This window comes from Malania oleifera, chromosome 2 (assembly GCF_029873635.1).
Source record: "Malania oleifera isolate guangnan ecotype guangnan chromosome 2, ASM2987363v1, whole genome shotgun sequence".
In the NCBI taxonomy this organism is placed as follows: Eukaryota; Viridiplantae; Streptophyta; class Magnoliopsida; order Santalales; family Ximeniaceae; genus Malania; species Malania oleifera.
Window position 1 is genome coordinate 126,302,339 of NC_080418.1, and position 13,542 is coordinate 126,315,880.

The 13,542-nt window shown below is 36.5% G+C and overlaps 1 protein-coding gene across 2 annotated transcripts; it reads right to left on the bottom strand.

Annotated features, from left to right (window-relative positions):
• Positions 1–1,018: 1,018 nt before the first annotated feature.
• Positions 1,019–8,100, bottom strand: LOC131149525 (5-methyltetrahydropteroyltriglutamate--homocysteine methyltransferase 2-like). 2 transcript variants are annotated; one of them, XM_058100048.1, is made up of 12 exons: positions 7,705–8,100; positions 5,849–6,202; positions 5,649–5,736; positions 4,721–4,848; positions 4,239–4,630; positions 3,986–4,149; positions 3,449–3,529; positions 3,176–3,342; positions 2,978–3,083; positions 2,582–2,832; positions 2,286–2,487; positions 1,019–1,674 (listed from the first exon to the last, which is right to left on the bottom strand). In XM_058100048.1, the coding sequence occupies exons 1-12, from the start codon at positions 7,815–7,817 to the stop codon at positions 1,306–1,308; spliced, it is 2,415 nt and encodes an 804-aa protein (XP_057956031.1). In that variant the 5' UTR covers positions 7,818–8,100; the 3' UTR covers positions 1,019–1,305. The 2 variants fall into 2 exon arrangements, with proteins under 2 accessions (XP_057956031.1, XP_057956032.1); XM_058100049.1 differs by having other exon boundaries at positions 5,849–6,206; positions 7,705–7,854.
• Positions 8,101–13,542: the final 5,442 nt, after the last annotated feature.

Consider the following 13,542-nt stretch of genomic DNA (forward strand, 5'->3'; position numbering starts at 1 on the left):
TCACAACCAGTTAGATAAATAAGTTGTAAATCAATGTATGATTTAACCGATTTAACCGATAAAGTATGGTTTACTTATCGGAATTAACCCGTTTTATTAAGAGATCGTCCATTATGCAAGAATATAATTTTAGGAACCTATTTTGAAAATGCAAATTTAAAAAACATGGTGTGTCTTTTCTATATTTATTGCATTATTTATAGTTTTGAATTGTTATTGTAATATTTTTGGTAATAAAACATAATATTTGAAAAAATGTTTTTGCAATAGAGTTTATGCTTGCATCATCTGATTACAATTTATTCGGAGAGTAACAATGTTTTCTCGGCCATACGTAAATAAAAAAGTAATATGTAAAAGGTGAGTAACATTTCTGTACATGAACATTACAAATGTTTGGAAATTATTTTTAAAAATTAAACATAGAAAATAAATGATCTAATTCAAAATTTTAACTCTAGATATTAAAATATTCTGACAATATATTGTCAAAATAATTGAAAATCATTAAGTTTTAACTAGCAATGGTAGAAAATGAGTTTCATATATTTCTTCAATATACAAAAATGGAAACTAAATATCAAACAAACTTGTAGGCTCCAACTTGATTTGCAAAATGGAAATGAGAAAAGAAAGAAACCAAGGTAGGAATAAAAAAATTGAAGCAATAATAAAACAACTCTTGAAATACTAGGATTGAGTATGGCTTAGTGAGATTAAATATGTGCAGTATTTGCAATTTTGATTCATTTCTAGTGTTCAATATTTTCTTTCTGGTGTTGAAAGGATCATTCATTGTCAACTCCAAAGAAGGGGTGGACCTCTCAGTCCCACTGCATACATTACCAGAATGCAAACTCCCAAAAAAATTAAAAAGGGCACAATTTTTCTTCCATAAAATTGAATAGGAAGGTTAAATCAACAGACAATAAGCAGCTGTATCTGCCTCTATCTCAATTCACAGGCATGGCAGATCAAATAATGGCATTCATTACTCAAGTTCCCTCTTTAGATATCATTTCCAAACAGTAAAATTATACTCATTCATATAATACCAAAGTAAAATTTATTAAAAAGCAAAGAAAAAAGAATAAAAATTTAAACCAAACTAAAAATTAAAAAGAAAAAAAAGGGTCCTCGGGGCATATCCAAGAACCTGGTAATCATCATTCTTCATCTTGGAAAGGAGAAGTAATACTCTCCTCATTTCAGCAAAAGCCGCAAAGCAAAGGTTATTGCTAGTATAACAGGGACACTTCCCTCTTCCAGACACAAGGGATGGATACTTCAGGCCAACTAGTAAACTCATTTGGCACTGGCTAGTTGGGCGCGGATGAGCTTAGCAGCGGCAACCATGTTGCTGAGGGCTGGCTTAACTTCGGTGTATTTGCGTGTCTTGAGGCCACAGTCGGGGTTGACCCAAAGGATGTTGGTCTCGAGGACTGCAAGCATCTTGTTGATTCGGTCTGCAATTTCTTCTGTGGATGGGATCCTAGGTGAGTGGATATCATATACACCTGGACCAATACCAGCACCATACTTCACTCCCTCCCTGAAGACTGAAAGTAGCTTCTCATCCGATCTGGAGTTCTCAATAGTGATCACATCGGCATCCATGTCTATGATCGAGTGAATGATGTCATTGAAGTTGGAGTAACACATGTGGGTGTGGATCTGTTTAGTCAAAACGTCAAAATGTTTAGATATATGCCCAGGGATTCTTATTGCATAACAAATACAAAATCAATCTGTTAAACTGAATATTATAGTTAGTAAATTATCAAAAATATTAGATGACGTGAAACAATGAGATGTATCAGAGATGGAAATGATCCTTTCCAATCATGCAGCAACTCAACTTAATTCTTGCATTTCCCTGAACCATTTTAACTTCATTTTTGAATTCCCCATAAATAATTTATACTGCTCCTAGCATCCATATTGTGTAGAGAATGTGTTTCTAATATGCATTCTTGCCACATCAAGTTGGGGTTCATGGGAGTAAGATAATGCTTTGGGTGCTTGGGGGGTTATTTGGAAATGCAAAGTGAAACATAGAAGCCCATTTTATGACTTTTGCACTGGAGGTCTTGCCACATCAAGTTGGGGTTCATGGGAGTAAGATAATGCTTTGGGTGCTTGGGGGGTTATTTGGAAATGCAAAGTGAAACATAGAAGCCCATTTTATGACTTTTGCACTGGAGGTGTATAGATATGCATTGATACTTTTGAGAACAATTCTCAGAATTGGAAAACAAAAACTGTAAGGAGCTGGGGTGACGAACCTGTGTAGTGTCCTGAACACCACAGTTGGTGATTCTGAAGGAATGAACAGCCCAGTCCAAATAAAATGCCTGCTCAGACTTCCTAAGAGGCAAACCCTCCCTTAAAGCAGCCTCATCAATCTGGATGACTGTAATCCCAGCTTTCTCAAGGTCCTCAACCTCATCCTTGATGGCCAAAGCAATCTGATAACAAGTTTCAAATCTAAAAGCACACAAACACAAATCAATTAGATATTATAACAAAATACAACAAAATCTACTGATCTGCAAAGAGTAGGTTTAAGTCAACTTCTTACCTCGGCTGGTCATTTCTAACAAAAGACCAGTTCAAAATGGTAACGGGACCAGTGAGCATTCCCTTCATTGGACGTGAAGTCATACTCTGAGCAATTGAGGACCAGAAGACAGTCATGGCCTTGGGCCGGCTCACATCACCATAAATGATTGGTGGCTTAACACACCGAGAACCATAAGATTGGACCCACCCATTGACAGTGAAGGCAAAACCAGACAATTGCTCCCCAAAGTACTCGACCATGTCATTCCTCTGCATTGTAAAAAGGCAATGGAAAACAATAATGAGAATAGAAAGGTAAGGTTGTTCCTCCCACAAAATACACTGGTCAAAAAAAATTAAGCTAATCTTCTTGTTACAGAATAATTAAGCTACAATATCCAGTCAAAAAACTCACCTCAGGCTCTCCATGTACCAAGACATCAATGTCTAGCTCTTCCTGGATCTTAACAACTTTGTTGATTTCCTCCTTAATAGCCTTGACATAGTCATCCTCGGAGATCCTAAGTTACAAAAACAAAGTATTTAGGTTATAAATATAAATCACCTAATGATTAAGGAGAAACCAGCATATTTCTAGAGGAAAAAAAATCACTTCTTAGCCTTGTATTCACGTCGAACTCTTCTAAGATCCATGGTCTGTGGGAAAGAACCAATGGTAGTTGTTGGAAGAATAGGAAGATTCAGCTTCTTCTGCTGAGCATCCAGCCTTGCACTCACATTTGTGGTGCGGCGGTGGTCAGAACCCTTCAAAGCAGCAGCCTGAGCAAGCCAAATGGCAGTTTAGAGTAATAAGGCAGCAGTCACTGCAGGTAATTCAAAACACATAAAATGACTGCAAAAAAAAAAAATCTTGGGAGTAACTTACAGCCTTCTGAACAGCCTCATTTGTCACCCTTGGGGAGGACTTCCTTGAAGACTGAGCCACAGCATTAGCAGAGAAGTATGCCTGAAAATATATAAATAAAAAATAAGCCAGAAAATACACTTGCATCTAGAGTATATAGGTTCATGAACATTAAAAGTACTCATTCAATGGGATCCACAATGATTAAACTTTTATATGTATTAAACAACATATCATCGAATGAGTCATACGCCAACTTCAATAATTTCAAGATGGACAACATGATCATTTTTAAAACTGTATGTACAGTCTGTTTATATGCATATTTGACAATTAGATGTCAAAATGGCACCCAAGACCAATGAATAATATTACGTTACTTTCATATCAAAATTCTAGGACATTTTTGACATGCAAGTACAGAAATATGCTCAGAAATTTCTTCATTTTTTTTTTTTGTCATTTTCTTTCCAATCATGGAAGCTACAATTTCAATATTTCTAAAATTTTCAAAGTTTTTGTAGACCAATAAAGAAATAATGAGTGAGAAATGTATACCTCATCCTTCTGACCAGACAAAGCCTTGGCCAAAGCATTTACTTCAACAACTTTCTGGGCAGCAAATGCAAGCCATGACTTAATTTCATTGTCCAATTTAGTCTCATTAATCAAATCAACAGCGGTATGGAGAAGTGAGCAAGAGGTAGAGACAACAATTTTTTCTGCAGGGGAACATAACATGTCAAAGACCAAATTGTACAAAGAAATATTAAACATGTACATAATGAAGTCTGCATGCAAAGATGGATACCTTTCCCAACAATGCCTTCAAGAGCTTTTAGAGTATTAAGAGAAGCGGCAAGATCATTAGCCCAAATGTTCCTTCCATCAACCACTCCAGCGAAAAGTACTTTACCAGAAGGGAATCCACCCTTGATCAACTCTATGGTCTGAGGCCCACGGATGAAATCAAACCCAAATCCAGTAACACCCTTTAAAGAAGTTAGGGTTTTGTATGCCTCAGCGGGAACATCAGCAAAGTATGTCTCAATGAGAACATTCAAACCAGAAAGAGAAGACTCTAGCTCTGAATAAGCATGTGTAAATGCTTGCAATTGGTGAGAATCAAGATCCTTCACAAGGGTGGGCTCATCGAACTGGATCCAGGTAGCACCAGCTGCCTTTAATTCAGCCACAACCTCCCTGCATGGTATTCGGAATATTTATTGAAAAACACTTACAAATAATACATACAATCAAAATATCATGACGCACAAAATCCTGGAGCCTTACTTGTACACTGGAAGAATCTTTCCAATTAGTGAGAGAAGAGAGAATGATTTCTCAACACCCTTTGCTGGTTTTGATAACAGCAAATAGCTAACAGGTCCTACAAGAACTGGGACGGTGTTGACTCCAAGCTGTATCACAGGAAAAAATAAATGATTGATTAGATGAGCTTATCAAAGGGAAGGTTTGAAAATGCATACAACAAACCACCATTGTAAGACTAAAAAGCAAACATATAATTACACCCATATAATCAACTCTTCGTTCCTCTCTAATCATATTAAAGAGTCATGTACAAATCTGCTTAAGAGTTGGGAGTCATATTCCTTTGAATGGGGTACATTGCCAAGTAGAGATGAACAAGGCTACATTCAGTTAGATTTTCACACCTTTTTGTCAAACCAAACAAAACAGAATTCGTAGTGAAACCAAGCTGAACTTTTGGTTTGAATTCAAATTATCAAAAATATATAAAAATACCTGTAAAAAGTGGTTACATTTAAATATATGGGCACAAATATTATTTATATACTTCACAAAATAAAATATAAAAACTTATTATACAGATATATAATATGGTTTGTGCTTTGATCCTGTTTTTTAAAATAACCAAACAGAACCAAAACAAATTCAAATTCTTGTTTTAAGTTGAACCAAAAAAAAAGAAACTTTAGTTTGGTTTTGCAGTTTAAACCAAATAGAGCACAACCCTATCGTAATAAGAACAAGATTTACTTTTGCAATTCTAATTCATAAAAATGATATAGAACCGCCAAATAACAAGGCATTTGAGGTAGTTCTCACAGTAAGTGGCAAAAGAGTTAAATATGCAATGCCATCACATATATGCATGACCATGCCACTGTAAATTTTCACAGTTCTTTTATGATCATTAGATATTAGAACAGCAAGAAAAATCTAGGGAGCTTACAGCTTTGGCTTCCTTAAATTCATTCACTGCCTTGTGAGATGCATAGGAGAACTTAACATCAGGACCCAGTTCAGGGACAATAAAATGGCTGGCATCAATATAAAAGCATATATTATTATGATCCCATACACCAGCAGCAGCAGATGCAAAAGTTTTTTGATAATCAAATCACAAGAGACAAAAAAAAAGCCATGACTTACTAGTTGGTATCAAACCACTTGGTCATTTCCATAGCAGGTACAGAGGCATTTCCCCTAGCCATGGAAAAGTAGATATCAAAACCAATCTCACCGCCATTCCAAGAATATCTAGGGGGCACAGCCCCAAGCATTGCAGTTGTGTCCAACACTTGGTCATAGTAAGAGAAGGTGTTGCTGGGAATATATTTGATTCCAGCATCAGCCATCTGCTTCCAGATGGATGATCTGAGATCTGCTGCCACCTTCTGCAAGTCCTCTGCACCACATTTCCCATCCCAAAAAGATTCCAATGCAAATTTGAGCTCTCTCTTGGGCCCCATGCGAGGATAGCCAACAATGTGAGAAGCCATTGCCCTGGCTTAGTAAATGCCACAAAAAAAAATTCAGAATCTTATATGTTTTAAACAGATAATCCCATAAAATTCACTTTTTTGCATTTTAGTACACCAATAAGATTGTCTCCAACAAGGCAGCTGAGAGCAAAGGAGAAAAGGGTACAAAAATATAATTATTTTGAAAGCGATAGCTCACTACAAGGGTAAACCCACAACAAGCAGCATTGCCTCTCCAAATTCACTAAACAACATAGGGTTGCAAATGAATTGAGCTGTTAACAAACAGTTCAGCTCACCTCAATTATGGCTCTGCTCAAGTTCAAATTACAATAAGCTTGAACTGAGCTAAGCTAAAGGTTAAGCTCGATATGTGCATGTATGCACATACACACAATTTTATATATATAATACAATATTTACATATTCAAGATCAATATATTTAAGCTTGAGTTTGAACTCTATTCGAGCTGAATTCAAATTTTAAAGTTCTGCTGACAAGCCTTAAACCTCTCAAACTCAAATCAAGATTGAGCTTGAAAGAAGATAAAACTAACTAGGTTGGGAGTGGAGCTTGAACCTTTTCAATTGAGGTGAGCTTGAATATTGAGAAATTCTGATTTGAGTTAGACTGCTTGCAGCCCTTTAATAAGGCATAAAGAAAAATTAAGATTCCCTTGAGGGATCCAAAAAAACAAAAATATATACCCCAGAAATCACATATCCATTCACAAATCCAAGAAAATTCAAATGGTATTTTACTCTTTTTTTTGTTTTTGTTTTTTTTTTTTTTTTTTTTGGGGGGGGGGGGGGGGGGGGGGGGGAGATGGTTGTAGAAGAATTAACTGCGAGAAAAAACAAGTAACCCAAATAAAGAAGAAAAATTCTCAATTTCAAATTATTTTAATTGGGCAGTAGATATCCAAGATCTAAACGACCTACTAAACCAGAATATAATTAAATCGCCTCAGTCAGATTTTTTAGAGTAAATTATACTAAATGATATTTAACGTAACTTCACTGATATGTAAAAATTGATTTATAGTACATGAAGCGCGCACCATTAAGAATCTAAAAAAGATTAGAGACGCAGAAAAATGAAAGATCCATACGGGAAAATGATAAGTTAAAAATGCAAACCATTCAAATCTGATCAGATCTATCATAAACCCCAAATCAAACCCAGATTAAAAAAAAAACAGTAAATTCATCAGGATCGCAGATCTTAAGTTCAACAAAACATTTCTTAGCTGCAAGAAATGTGGAAAATCTAAAACCCATCTGTAATTTTCATTTGCCACCCACTAGGCCTCCCAACAAGTTCAAATTCATTTTCCTAAAAACAGAAACACCCACAAAAAACTCAAAAGTCTGCTCTATCTATCTACTCCTCCATCCTCACAGCAAGGAAACCGAATAAATTAGATAATAAAAACCAAAACCCATGAAGTCACAGCGCGCATCAGATCTACAAACAGAGAGCGGAATGAACAAAAGAATGAAGCAGAAAGAATGAATCATCACCTGGTGTGGAAGGAGAGGGAGAAGCTGGAGAGACGGTTGGTGGAGAAGGAGAGAGAGCGAAATGGGAATAGAGAAGTGAGCGGCGCGAGGGAAGTCAGAGAGAGTTGGGTCATTTATACTTCTCCACCAACGTCCTGTTCAGATCCGAGAGCTCTGCTGTATCTTTTCCATTTTTCACGCTTCTCTTTTCTTCTTAAAATTTTTTCTTTCCTTTTCCTTTTTAAATTGTTCAGCATTGTTTTGATTTTTTAATTCATTTTTTTTGTTAGGTTTCAATGTTTATTTATTCCCTTTAATAGGGTTTTTGGCATTGGGAGATGCACCAATAATTGTGATAATGGAAGACTACAAGGAGAGCAATTTGAAGTGCTACGTGACTTTTCCTTTTTTTTTTTTTGTTTTTTTTTGGGGTACACTCCGGGTGTCCACGTCCGTTTTTACGGTCCACGACTAATCCTACGCCCCGTGCCAGCCGACCCCACAGCCCACGGAGAGGGTAAATTTTAGAAGCCCACCACAGGAATCAAACTCAGGATGCACTGAATGGATCACCTCATGAGAGGAAATCCCAAAGTCTGCCCTGCCAACTGAGCTACACCTTGGGGGTAACTTTTCCATTTTTGTTTCTTATTTGGGAAGTGTGATGTAGATGTAGAATTTTGCTCTTAAACCCACCAACCCTATCCCTTTTCCTTTACAAATTCAATGGGTGGTTGGAGAAGGCCAAACCCCAAGTTCAAAGTTTGTGACAAAGACAACCAAATATAATTTTGGACATCAATTTTTACAATATGATGATGGTTAAATGATTAATTTAGTATTAATTTAGTACTATAGTCTTGGTGGGTATTTATTGATTTATAATTATTGTTGTTGTTGAAGATTGTGATTGAGAAAGTTATTATTTCAGAACTTTTATTGACAATTTATTTTAGTTTTTAACAATCATGTAAAACTTTAAATATTATTAAATAGTTAGAAATATCACAATTTAGTGTCTTTGTGAGTATGAATTTGGAACTTTGGATTTGGATTTACATGAATTTGAACGAATTTCAATATGATTTTATATTACATCTTATTCAAATTCAATAGTAGTTCAAATTCAAACTATTTTCAAACATAGGATAGTGTTTGTCAATCATTGACGACTATTGAACACTTAAAATGTTAAATTATTGCCTACAACTTATAAAACTTCTTTCGCCAATTCAATTATATGTTGAAAATTAAAACTAATCAAATACTACCACTGCAAACACATTTAAATGAATCTTTAAAACAATAGATGACATGAAACAAAGTAAGATAACACAAATTTGATTACAAAATAAATGAAACTCGTGACATTCAATTCACGATTCAATACACTTTAATCTTTTCTATGATTACAAAATCACGATTTATCCTCTCGATTTTTGTTCGGTTGGTTTAGATTTTAATTTTTTTTTTTATTTTTGCTTGATAGGTCTGCTTAGATTTGTTTCTTATTTAACTTTATTTGGATTTGTAGTCTTATTTTGGTTAGTTGTTGGTGTTGTTTTTTAAAGACCTTTAATGTTTTTTATTTGTAATCTCTCAATACTTGTCTCATAATCACGGTTTATTCCGTTAAAAGTGAGGATATATCAATAAATAATTAGAGGTGTTGCCCTACTTTAATTATTAAAAAAAAAAACTGCAAAATCAAAAGTAATTGTCCAATTCCATAAATTCAAGTAACATAACTGATGTTGATTTATGATAAAGTTCAAAATTACTATTTGCTTCGTCATGAACATCCTCTCCCTCCCCCATCCTCTGTTTTAAAAAAAAAATTATGTATATGATCTCATCAACTAAAACTCAAATCATTTTTTTGTACTAGGATTTATTTTCAAATAATTAGTCATAACTCATAGCACAAATAAGTATAAGTTTGTCAACAAATATATTAAAAGAATACAAATTTTTACTTAAATCATTAGGGCTCCAAATTTTCAAAATAAAAAAGCATCAAACTTTCTTGTTTTGATAATGAAAGGGCATGCAAAGAATGGTTTAGAATTTATTTATTCGAGAATAAATTGTAAGTGGTAGAGAGCTTCTTATCTCCATACTATCCACAAAAACTCCAAGCCTCCAACATCATATAAATAAAATTTTCATTGCAACTAAATGGCCTCCACAATAACAATGTCTAATGTACCTCAAATGAAATGAAAATAACAATTAAAATTAATTAATTATTGTTAATGTCACGCCCCGAACCCGCAAATGGGTCCCAGAAGTGAATTTAGCAACCTAACATGTCCCTGTATCATTTAAAACATACATGATACTGCACTGAATGAGGGTCCGACCCCGTGGGTACACGTACACCCTATACATATTGACATACATATCCATACACATCAAGTACGCAGCGGAAATATTCTTTCTAATACATACCATACCAAAGTCTATACAAGACTAGAGTTTATACTCCAAAATACAGTACGTACTCTGGGTGTCTACAAAACCCAATAATGACAACTCGATTACGAAAATCAGTACTTACTCCAGTACTATACGTAGCTAACTGACACCCACGCTCTTGAGCGCTAGGATGCAAGTTTCGGCTACCCGAAGGACCTGAAAAACATTTGTATATTCGGAGTGAGACACCTCTCAGTAAGGAAGAAAGCAGGTTATATTAGTGTGTGACATACAAGTGTTATTTTGACGTAAAACATAATACAATACAGTTTAAATATTTTCACAATCCAGTTCTAATACATATGATACCAAATATACGGTCAGTGTCGTCACACTCAAGCACCCGATATCTTGTAATTACCGAAGCCTCACAGCGATATCATGCTAATACGGTGTCCACTCACACCCATCGGTGACCAGCCAAAATAAACAGGTGATATTTCATACCCTTGGATATAGAGTCGGATACTCTCGCCCACGGTATTTAGCCGAGACATGGCGTCAGCGTACGGTAATTAGCCGCCCCTAGCTGTTTTACAAAACTTGAAACAATTTTGAACTCATGTTCCTATACCCATTAGCGTACAGTAATTAGCCACCCCTAACTGTTTTACAAAACTGGAACATTTTACATACAATAGTTCATTCCACACTTATTTGAGTATATAACAATCATATCGTTTTCAATTTGAGAACACAATTTAATACAAATACAGGTACGGTCATCTCATTAATACAGTTTTATACAACATATGATTTTCCAACAAAAATAAAGATGATACCTGAAACCCCCAATTTTCCAAAAAATGTAACCCGAAAATCTAGTATTTTAACCCGATAAATTTTCCCAAATAAGTAACCAAAACTTACATACAATCGTAAACTACATGTTTACCGATTCCGATTTTAAAAATAATTGATAGAAACAGAATCCCCTTACCTTTTCTTGAATACCAAAATATGAACCCTACGACTCCAAAACTACGAACCGAGTTCCCAAAACTTAAACATCCAAGAACTATCTTCACTACAATTCTTACTACTACATATATACCAAAACGAAAATGAAATCGGACCCTTACCTCGGTTTTGGGTCAAAACCCGAAAATCCTCGAAACAAATTTTTGATCCGCTAAAAACGTAAAGATTCTCCTCCTGATCCATGTGGTAACGTCGGATCGTTGATTCCGGCAACTAACGGCTTGAAATCCTAGAGAGAGAAAGAGAGGGAGGATTCGCGTTCTAGAGAGAGAGAAAGGTTTTGAGGTTTCTTAGAAATGAAGCAACAAAATATCCTATTTATAGACCCTTGACCCGGTCCAATTAGTCGACGAGATGGCGCCTTCGTCGACGAATCATCTACACATTTCGTCGACGAACCAGCTCCTTCGGCGACGAATCCTATTCCGATATTTTACAACCCGTTCGGTATCTCTTCATCGATGAGACTCTGAATTTCAGCGACTAAGAGTATGAGGGCCTTCGTCGACGAGAACAATGGTTTTGTCAACGAAGCCTGCAAAATTTACCTTTTTACCCTTTTTTTAAATTTATTCAATCTACATATCTCGAGTCGGGTTCTTACAACCTCCCCTCCTTACAAAAATTTCATCCTCGAAATTTGCAATCTCTCATTTACCAACTCCATTACATACCCAAACGCATACCCAACCCTAGGAAGAGCCGACAGCCACCCACATAGCAGCCCCGTCTCAAATACATACATACCCTCACTTATGGCGGAGGAATACCGTGGTTACATACATACCATTTTAGGAGCTCATAATATTACAAAACTCTCCTAGAGACTAACCACACAACGTTACTACAATAGCAGAATATTACATACATACCCACCCAAAACTACTATTGAGAACAACTGTGGATATTTTCAGCATATTTTTGTCTCTAACTCCCAAGAAGCTTCCTCAACTGCGTGATTCTGCCACAGTACCTTCACTAACAGTACCTTCACTAACGGTATCTCCTTGGTATGCAACTTCTGAACTTTACGATCTAGAATCTGAACGGGTATCTCTTTATACGCCAAAGCATCCCCAATCTCTAAGGATTCGTAACTAATCACATACGAGAGATCTGACACGTACCTCCTCAACATGGATATGTGAAACATATCATGGATCTTTGAGAGCACTGGGGGTAGTGCAATCCTGTAGGGCAAGAGGACTCACTCGTTCTAGTACCTCGAATGGTCCAATATACCTCAGGCTCAGCTTGCCCTTTTTCCCGAATCTCGTCACCCCTTTCATCGGAGCGATTCTCAGGAATATCTTACCCCCAACCTCGAATTCCAACTCACGACAGCAAACATCCGCGTAACTCTTCTACCGACTCTGAGTTGATTTAATCTTATCCCTAATCAATCTGACCTTCTCAGAAGCCTGTTGTACGAGTTCGGGACCTAATATCTTCCATTCATCGACCTTATCCCAATATAGAGGAGACCGAAACCTCGACCATATAATGTCTCAAACGGTTCCATCCTGATACTAACCTGGAAGTTGATGTTATAAGCAAACTCCACCAATGGTAGAAACTAAATTCAATTACCTCCGAAGTCTAATACACAAACCCGTAACATATCCTCCAAGATCTGTATCGTCCTCTCTAACTTTCCATCAGTCTAGGGTGGAATGTTGTACTGAAAGTAAGCTTCGTCCACAATGCTTCCTGTCAGCTCTTCCAAAATCGAGAAGTGAACCTCGGGTCTCGATCTGAAATAATGGACATTGGTACCCCGTGCATTTTGATTATCTCCTGCACATACAAATCTGCTAGCCTACTCAAAGAGTAGCTAACCTTCGTCAGTATAAAGTGAGCAGATTCAATCAACTTGTCCATGATTACCTAGATTGCATTCTACCTGTGAAGTGCTTGTGGTAACCTGGAGACAAAATCCATGGATATATGCTCCCATTTCCACTCCGGAATACTCAATGGCTACAACAGCCCTGTCGGCCTCTGATGTTCAGCCTTTACTTCCTGACACGTCAGACATTGCTCCATAACCGTGCAATCTCCCATTTCATGCCACTCCACTAGAAGGACTTGCGTAAATCCCGATACATCTTCGTTCTACTCGGATGTACCATATACAAAGAACGATGCTCCTCCTCCAGAATCGTCCACCTTTTCCCTTCATCATTTAGAACACACAGACTGGTCCCAAACCTCAGCACACCTCCCTCAGAGATGTTAAAATCTACAGCTAACCCTTGCTACACTTTCTCTACAACCTCAACCAACTCCGCATCATTAGCCTGCGTGGTTTTAATCCTCTCAAATAACATTGGCTGGATCACCAAGCTAGCAATGAAAGCCTGATGATTACCATCCACCAACTCCACGCCAAGAATTTCT